This window comes from Choloepus didactylus, chromosome 7 (genome assembly GCF_015220235.1).
Source record: "Choloepus didactylus isolate mChoDid1 chromosome 7, mChoDid1.pri, whole genome shotgun sequence".
NCBI lineage: Eukaryota > Metazoa > Chordata > Mammalia > Pilosa > Megalonychidae > Choloepus > Choloepus didactylus.
In genome coordinates, this window is record NC_051313.1 from 38,623,945 (window position 1) to 38,632,873 (window position 8,929).

The 8,929-nt window shown below is 44.6% G+C and overlaps 1 protein-coding gene across 4 annotated transcripts in view; it reads left to right on the forward strand.

Annotated features, from left to right (window-relative positions):
• FYN (FYN proto-oncogene, Src family tyrosine kinase) overlaps positions 1–8,484 on the forward strand; it is a 214,984-nt gene extending 206,500 nt beyond the window's left edge. For all 4 annotated transcript variants that reach the window (XM_037844767.1, XM_037844769.1, XM_037844770.1 and 1 more), the window contains one exon: positions 7,005–8,484. In XM_037844767.1, coding sequence (XP_037700695.1) covers positions 7,005–7,213 — 209 coding nt within the window. In that variant the 3' untranslated portion in view covers positions 7,214–8,484. The remainder of the gene's footprint in view (positions 1–7,004) is intronic.
• The last annotated feature ends 445 nt before the right edge of the window (positions 8,485–8,929 follow it).

Genomic DNA, 8,929 nt, shown 5'->3' on the forward strand with positions numbered 1-8,929 from the left:
CGTCCCCATCCCCTGTAAGGGTGCCCTTGGCCAGCGGGCCTGTCCAAGGAGGGGTGGAAGGGAATGCACGCAGTGGGGGGGGAGGGCAGCCGAGAGGGAGGTTGTGCTCCCCAGTCTTGCTTCCAAGTCCTGCATTCCGCTGCTGTTTCATTCTCAGCGGTGCATGTTAATGGATTTCCTAAGAAGAAATCATCTCTCTTTCACTTCCCTTTTCTGGGAGAAAGGAGCTCTTTATGATATGGCAACTCTCAGTAACTTGTGTGTATTATGGTACCTGACCAACCATCATTTCTCTATTTATTAACACAGTGGGTTTAATAAAAACAGCTGCACTGAGTTTATCCCTGTAAGATGGGGAAAGAGAAACAATATGAATCATTTTATGCCTTGTTGAGATCAGTCCTTTATTTTTATCCATACTCCTCATTCATCATCTCTCTTACCTTAGTCCTATACCAAAACCTAACTTGGAGCTCCCTGCTGGTTGCCCAGCAAGGTCACGAGAGCACGTGATGATCTGATGGCACATGGATGTTGCAGGCTCTGTCGAGCAAGCACCATGAACTTCCCCCCTCCTGCCTCCCAGCCACAGCACAGCACTGCTCCACAGCAAAGTAAAGAGAAGGGGCTTTTTTACAGGGTTTATTCAAAGGGGCGGGCTCTGGCGGAAAGCCTTGTGCACAAGGGAGTATAATTTCCTTTGAATGGAGAGCTCGGTTTGCAAAAATATTTGGAGTTCTGATAACCTGAACATCATTCCCATTATTAAAGTCCTTAATTATTCACATGGCACAAAAATCAAGGTTCTTGCAGCCCATAGTCAAATCCACATGCAAACATGAACAGATAAATCCCCGATTGTGCAGATATAGCCCCTCTGAGATCCATATTGGGAAACTGCACAAATGGAAAGCTATAAAGCATGAACACTCTTCTTTCATAGAACATATTTTTTTCAAACAGCTGAAAGCACAATGAACATTTGAAGTATTGTGTTGACAACTGGGGAAACTGAGGCCAGGGGAAGTCAAGCCACCTGCTGACAGACACACACGGAGATGCAAAGTCAGAAATAGAGAGTGAGATCGAGTCCAGTGCTCTACCACTGAAAGTGATCTAGAGGAAAAGAGGGAAGGCTGCACTGAATTAATATATAGCTCAAAGAAGAGAAGTAGGATAGTTTAAAAGAAAAGGAGGAGAAAAGCCAAAAGGAGAGAAGGGGAAAGAAAATGCACACACACAGATACGCATGCATGCGAGAAGAGATATCATTGGCAACCATGCAGAGGACAGGCTTGAAACTGAAAGGAAATTTGACCTTCATTTGACAACCAAGAGGAAGCTAGCATGATGATTTAGAGAGCATATCCTCATAATGGTAGGAAGTGAGTACAGTCCACTTGGCTGGAAAATCTGAGCTGCGGTGTTTGGGACAGATTGATTGGAAACAATGCTATCAGTGACAGTGTTTGAAAGCTGAAAATCCAAGGTGACAGGAGGCTGCCTTGGAGAATTTAGGGAAGAGAGATCTGAAGGCAAGCCCCCACACACAAACCCCTCTCATACTAAGGCTTTGTGTGAACTGAGTACCATAGAGTTTTACCGTGACAGTGGCCCACTGAAGTGGCATTATTACTGAATGTGACTCAGAGAGCAGGAGGTCCAGGTCACTCCCGTGGGCCTGGGAGGTGGGGTGGATATGGGTGGTACCTGGGGTTCCTGAGCCTCTTCTCAGATATGGGAGTTTGGGAACCAGGGACAGGGCTCAGGCACACTTTGTGAATATGGCATTTCCCACATCAGACTCCACTGGCTGGTGGGGACCACCCCTTCTGATGGAAAATGGTCTCTATCACCAACCCCGCTAGGAAACCTAGACACCCAAACTGTCAATGGCAGCGTTTCCCTAAAACATGCCCATGCATCCTATTTCAAAGGGTCTGTCTCTTGTCCTTTTTCTCTGCTTGCCTTTTCTCCCACTGAAACAGGAGAAAAAGAAAGGCATTCCCAAGCACTCTCCTCTCTACCTGCCCCCTTCCTGAACTGGAATACAATAAAAAGATTCTTCTCGGCTAGTATCCCCATGCCCCTCAATATTCTCTGCTGGCCTCCCTGACACTCCAGCTCATATCTATTCCCTTCCCATTTCCTGTCCTTCACCTCCCAGGTATTAGACAAAGCCAATGTCTTGCTAAAAGCGAGAAAATAACAATTTTTTTGTAACTAAAATATGCAACTACCTGAAAAGAAAAAAAATGAAATACACCCCTCTTTATAGACATGTGCAGAGTAAATCCCATTTTGCTGAAAAAGAACTTCTTGAAATGTGATTTTCAAAGTTCTCTTAGCTGAGAATGCTATTTTTTAAAATGTCAACACCATCCATTTATTTTAGCTACTGTTTGTAAAATAAAAAACTGACCTAAGCCTTGCACAGTGGCCTGTCATTGTTGGAGAGGTAAGTGGGGAAGGCGGGTCCACCCGTGGGTCCTGGCTTACGGACGGCTGGAAATGCGCAGGTGCCTGTAAGCTACAGATTGTCACTGCCAGCAAAATTTATTGTCCTATATCCCACTTTTCTGGCAAAGCTGTCATTGTTTATTTCTACCTGGCCCAGTGCGTGGAATTTGTTTCCTGTGCTCCTCTGGAGAAGGCGGCCTGAGAAGGGAAGGAAGAGGAGGAGTGGGGAGGAGGGATAGAGACAGGCAAGGCAGTGGGGGGCAAAGGAACCTGCCCATGCCCCGCGTGGGCTGCTGCTCCACCTGCCCAGGATCCCGGCTGCCCCGGGAGATGGCACGTTGAGGTTTATGTGCCGTATCTGCTGTGTCCCAGGCTTGGACTGGAAAAACAGGCTTGACCCACGTAGCCAGTTAAACTTCCTATTGATGAAAATTGAATTAAAAGTTAAAAAAAAAAAAAAGTGAAATATTTGCTTTTGAATAGGTTGGGTTTTTTTTTTTTTTTTATGTAATGACATAATGACATAAGCTCCATCAAGCGGTAGGAGAATGATCAATTAAACTCTGGTGCCATTTTGGATGGGGAGTCTTGGTGCCACAATAAACCTTAGAATGTGTTTTCTGTGGGTTGTTACCTCCTTCTGGGGTTCAGTCCCATCTTTCCTCTTTGTCTTAATTTGCCAGAGCTACTATCACAAATACCACACACTGGTTTGGCTTAACAACCAGAATTTATTGGCTCATGGTTCTAAGGCTAGAAGTCATCCAAAATCAAGATAGCGGCGGGGCTTGTTTTCTCCTGGAGTCTGTCTCGTTCTGGTGCTGGCTACCAGCAATGCTTGGGGATCCTTGGCTTGTATCTCTCTCTGCCTCCCATCACATGATGATGCCCTCTCTTTCCTGGCTTCTGTGACTTCTGGCCCACCCTGATTCAGGTGGCTACACCTAAATAGGACCATCAAAGATCCTACTCACAAATTAATCCACAGCCTAACTCACCTTCACATATTCAAAGATACTATGTACAATAGTATACTTATTCTACTAAATATATATTTCGTTCTCAGGGTTCTCCAGGGAAGCAAAACTGGCAAGAGAGGTGTGTGTGTGTGTGTGTGTGTGTGTGTGTGTGTGTGTGTGTGTAAATAGTAAGGGATTTATTTCCTTACACAACCATGGGGATTGGCAAATCCAAATTCCAAGGACAAGCCAAGTTGGAAACTTGTTGATGGCATTGAGTCCCCCAAAAGAAGCTGTAAATTGGGAACTCCAGTGATGGAGATGACGAATTCCCCAGGAGAAGCTGGCTGGCTGAAGTAGAGGTAGAAATTCTTTCTGACCATTGAAATCCTCAGTATTCCCTTTAGAGCCTTCAGCTGACTGGATGAGGAGACTTCTCTTATTGTAAAGCATTCTCCCTTGTTGATTGTAGATGTATTCAGCCATAGATGAAATCAACTGACTATTGATTTAAGTCCACAAAATACCCTCACAGTCACAAGCAGGCCAGTGCTTGCTTGACCAAACAACTGAATACCATCACCTAGCCAAGTTGGCATTCGAAATTAACCATGACAAATGGGTTCACACCCACAGGAACATGGATTAGGATTAAGAACTGTCTTTTCTGGGGGCCATGATTCAAGCTACCACACTCTGGTTCCTATAGCCTCCTGGAGAGGGACAGGGACCAGAGGGATTCCTGCAGGTTCAGACTGTGTGGTTTCTGGAATATGAAAAGAGATCTGTAGTAAAATATGCAGCAAAGCAAACACTTTGGAGAATCCCAATCCTGACGTATGATTGAACTCTCTTTTGGGGCTGGCTGGGATGTGGTGGTAGCCAGATGAGCTTTGTTATCAGTGTTTTGTTTTGTTTTGTTTTGACAGTCCATGTAGTGCATAAACCACATATTGTATAACACCCCAGGAGAGTCTGGGGCAGCTTGCTGTATTCAAGCACATTAATACTTGTGCAGCAAGTATTAATATGTATGAATAAATAAAAACCGTAAATAGCGTCACATCAGTTTAGGTCAGGGTCTGTGGCCCAATGAGTCCAGCTCAGATGAAGATGTCTGCTGCCAGGTGAGTTACAAAAACTTGGTTTTCAGAGCTTGTTGGATTTTGGAATGGCAGATAAGGAAATGCAGGCCTGTGCCTTCCCCAGCTTGTTTAGGGCCCTGCAGGAAGGTCTGCTTTCCATTCCCTTAGCAACTCCAGGTTCCTCCCCTTGCTTCTAGCTCCCTGCCCTAGAACCTGAGTTTTCAAAATGAGTTTTCAGCAGCTGGAGAAGGATTTAAGCTAATTAACCACAGAGTTGATGTTTCTCACATCTGACACCCAACTGGAAAAGGCCTGTAAAATCATGCGTGGCACAGATGTGGGGGAACCCACACCCGTTCAAACCTCTCTCACCAAAACAAGGAGTCACCCTCTGAAATGTGAGCGGGGTTATTTTAAAATAATCAGATTGAAGGCCTACATCATCACAATGGGAATACTATGTGGATGTTACCACCTCAAGAAATTATAATGGCAAAGAACAAGAAAGAATTCTGAACGGGTTTGGACAACTAGGGGACTGGCAGGGTTGTGGCTGACAGCCAAAAGTGCCAGGATCCACCCAGCTCCCCTAGTAACAACAAAAAAAGAACTGATGACAGATCCACAAGTCTGAGTGTCCCTTACCCCGGGGGACAGGGCTGTGCTCTGAGCCAGCTCCCGTGGCCTGGCTTACCAGGTTCCAGCTAGCAGGTTCCTGCTGTCTCCAGAATTAAAGGGCGCTGCATGCATATGCTGTGTTCTCCTGCTGGTTATATCCCTGAGAGATAAAGGAACATGTCCATTTCTATATGGCTTGAAATCAGGTTCTTGGTTTTGTAAATTAATTGCATCAGAAGTTGGGGAGAATTCCAGATTACAGGCTTGGGGCTAAGGAGTAGCCAAAATATGGCAGAAGATGACACAGTGGAAAAGCAAAGGAAATCTAGAGACTTGTGCCTGGCAGTGGTTGGGAAAAGGGTCAAGGCAGTGCCTCACAGTGTGTGTGGGATCTCCTGTGCTGTCCAGAAGGCCAACGTGCAGCAAAGCTCCCTCACGTAAAGCGTTAACCGTCTCCCCAAATGTCCTCTGTCAGCGCTGCCCAGCCTGACATTTCAAAATTAGGCAGCTCCCCCAGAGGGTCAGGAAGGTCTCAGATGATAGATGGCCTGGCACGGTTCATTGGTGAACACAGGCGCCGGGGGATGGCCTGTCTCCCCATCCAGGTCACCAGTCAGGTCACTGTGGGGTCGCCGGGCTGGACCGTCCCAGCTGTGATGGTACAGTGGCACAGCTGGGAGAATGGGGCAACAAGGGCTTGCCCAGGCATGAGGGAAAGGAATTTATGAAGTTCATACATGGAGCTTATAGATGTAGTAAACAAGAAATGGTGTGCTTGTCATTCCATGTATTTTGTGGTTTGTTTTTTTTTTGGCTGCTTTGTTCATTTTTTTTTTTTTTATTGCTTAATTGACGTATAATTTACATACAGTAAAATTCAGTGAGCTTTGACAAACATAAACAGTCCCACCCCCCACATTCAAGATATAGAACAGGGGTTGACAGACTGCAGCCAGGGGCCAAATCTGGCCCCAGCCTGTTTTTGTTTTGAACATTTTTGCAGGGTTGTTTAAAAGAAAAGTTAAGAAGAACAGGTGGCAGAGACCATATGTGGCCTGCAAAGCCTACAACATTTTCTAACTGGCCCTTTATAGAAGAGGTTTGCTGACCCCCAATGACAAGCATTTCCATCACCCCTTGGAGTTTCCTCCGGCCCCTTTGCAGTCAACCCCCTACCCCCCAGCCCCTGGCCCCCACTGCCTGCATTCCATCAGTACAGTTCTGTCTTTTCTAGGATTTCACATAAATGAAATCATCAGTGTCTCACCTTGTGTGTCTGGCTTCTTTCACTTATGATGCTTTTGAGGTCCATCTTCCATGTTTTTGCATATCTCAGTAGTACATCCCCTTCTTTCTTTCTGAATGTTATGGTGTCTTAGTTTACCAGGGCCGAGATGACAAATGCCACAGACTGGTTGTATTAAAAAATAGGAATATGTTTTCTCACAGTTTGGGAGGCTAGAAGTCCACACTCAGGGTGTCAGCAGGATCACACTTTCTCTGAAGTCTGTAGGGTTCTGGTGGTGGCTTGCCGGCAGCTTACCGCCATCACATGGCCTTCTGTCTCCTCCTCTCTCCTCTGTTCAGATGTCCTCTGCCTATGGGTACTCCAGAATTTTGGATTAAGGCCCACCCTGATTCAGTTTAGGCCTCACCTTAACTGGTAACATCTTCAAAGCTCCTGTTAACAAATGGGCCGGAGTTAGGACTTGAACATGGCTTTGCAGAGACACAATTCAGTCCAGAGCATTCAAGGCAGAGTTCACCGGGGAGGGGCTCGGTGTCTGCATTAACCATCTGCAGGCCCAACGCAGAAGAAAGGGGAGTTCTGGGGAGATGGCTGGGCTGGAGGTGCCTGCTCTCACCACCCTTGTCCTTGCAGGCATGAACAACCGGGAGGTGCTGGAGCAGGTGGAGCGTGGCTACAGGATGCCCTGTCCCCAGGACTGCCCCATCTCTCTACACGAGCTCATGATCCACTGCTGGAAAAAGGACCCCGAAGAACGTCCCACCTTTGAGTACTTGCAGGGCTTCCTGGAAGACTACTTTACCGCAACAGAGCCCCAGTATCAGCCTGGCGAAAACCTGTAAGACCTGGATCTACAGAGAGAGGCCTTGCCAAGAGGCATCCCCGACCCCTCCCCATTAGCTTTCAGTTCCATAGCCAGCTGCTCCCAGCAGCCAGAACCGTCCAGGATCAGATTGCATGTGACTCTGAAGCAGACGAACTTCCACGGCCCTCATTAATGACACTTGTCCCCAAATCCGAACCTCCTCCGTGAAGCATACGAGACAGAACCTTGTTATTTCTCAGACTATGGAAAATGCATTGTATCGATGTTATGTAAAAGGCCAAACCTCTGTTCAGTGTAAATAGTTACTCCAGTGCCAACGACCCTAGTGCTTTCCTTTTTTTAAAATGCAAATCCTATGTGATTTTAACTCTGTCTTCACCTGATTCAACTAAAAAAAAAGTATTATTTTCCAAAAGTGGCCTCTTTGTCTAAAACAATAAAATTTTTTTTCATGTTTTAACAAAAAACAATCAGGATAGGTGTTCGTTTTTTGCTTTTTTATAAATATGAATATATATAATATATACATCCCTGTACATACATCATGTGGGTGCTGATGTGGAGACTGGCCAACCTGGGCCTCAAAGCTGCGGACCCAGAGTGAGGATTTTACTGCAAAAATACTCATAAAAGCACTGGTGTTACTCTGAAAACCAGTGACCTTCATTTTTGACCTTTGGCCAAGCATGATTCTTTTTTATTAACTTGGATCATAGTTTTTCGGTTCATGACTGTACCTGTAGATGGTTGTCACTTTGACTCTTTTCAGGACCCGCAAGCTGAATTCACAAGTTCTGTTTCCAGTATTTGCTTCGATTTACTGCAATATGTTCTTGAAACTTAAAAGTGAGGATATGCGAACAAGCAACAGGCAATACAACCGAGGGAACCAGAAGACAAATACCACACAAACTTCTTGTATAACAATATGAATGCTGAAATGTTTCAGAAGTTTTTTTTTAATTTAATAAGCCTTGTAACCACATTTAAATGGTCCAAAACCTATAGCATTGTAGTCACGGCAACCTGCTAAACTTTCTCATACCACTAAAATTTTATGGGGAAGTTAGGGGCGGGGGGGGGCTGTACATTTCACATTGTAAAATAAGTGTTTTAAATGTCCTGTACTGCTAATGAAATGACTTTCTATGTGTCCAAGAGTTCTCCAGTGGAATAGCTATGCACTACTTTACATTTCATGGAGATGCACAAAAAAGAAAAACTATTTCATTTTTAGTTGCTGTTTGTACAAACCTTGAATTACATGTATTTAACAACAAATCAAAATCCTATTTCTATTGAGTTTTTAATACTGAGTAGCAGCTCTGGAGTCTAATTCTTTTTTGATCATGATTTATTTGTGAGTTTACATTTTTAAATTGTTTAACTTTCTTAATTTAGTAATTAAAAAGAGAGCATTTTACATTTGAATTTTTTTTTTTTTTGTTCATTTGTTTAACTCCTGGAAGGTACTCTACTAGTTCTGTGACGTATCTGTCCCACACCAGATGGCAAAGAATCACCTGGCAAATTTAGCCATTGCACAATGATTTCCAAATGACAGAAATATTCAGAACATCTGGAGTGTCATGGGGCTTTTTTTTTTTTTTTCCCAGAATGGTTAGGTCATTGTCTAGCTAACTCAGAGAATTGATAAAGTGAAACTAGGCATATCTTAATGTCTTAATTTGTCAGAAACTTTCTCTAACTGGAATTTGCTGTGTCCCACTTA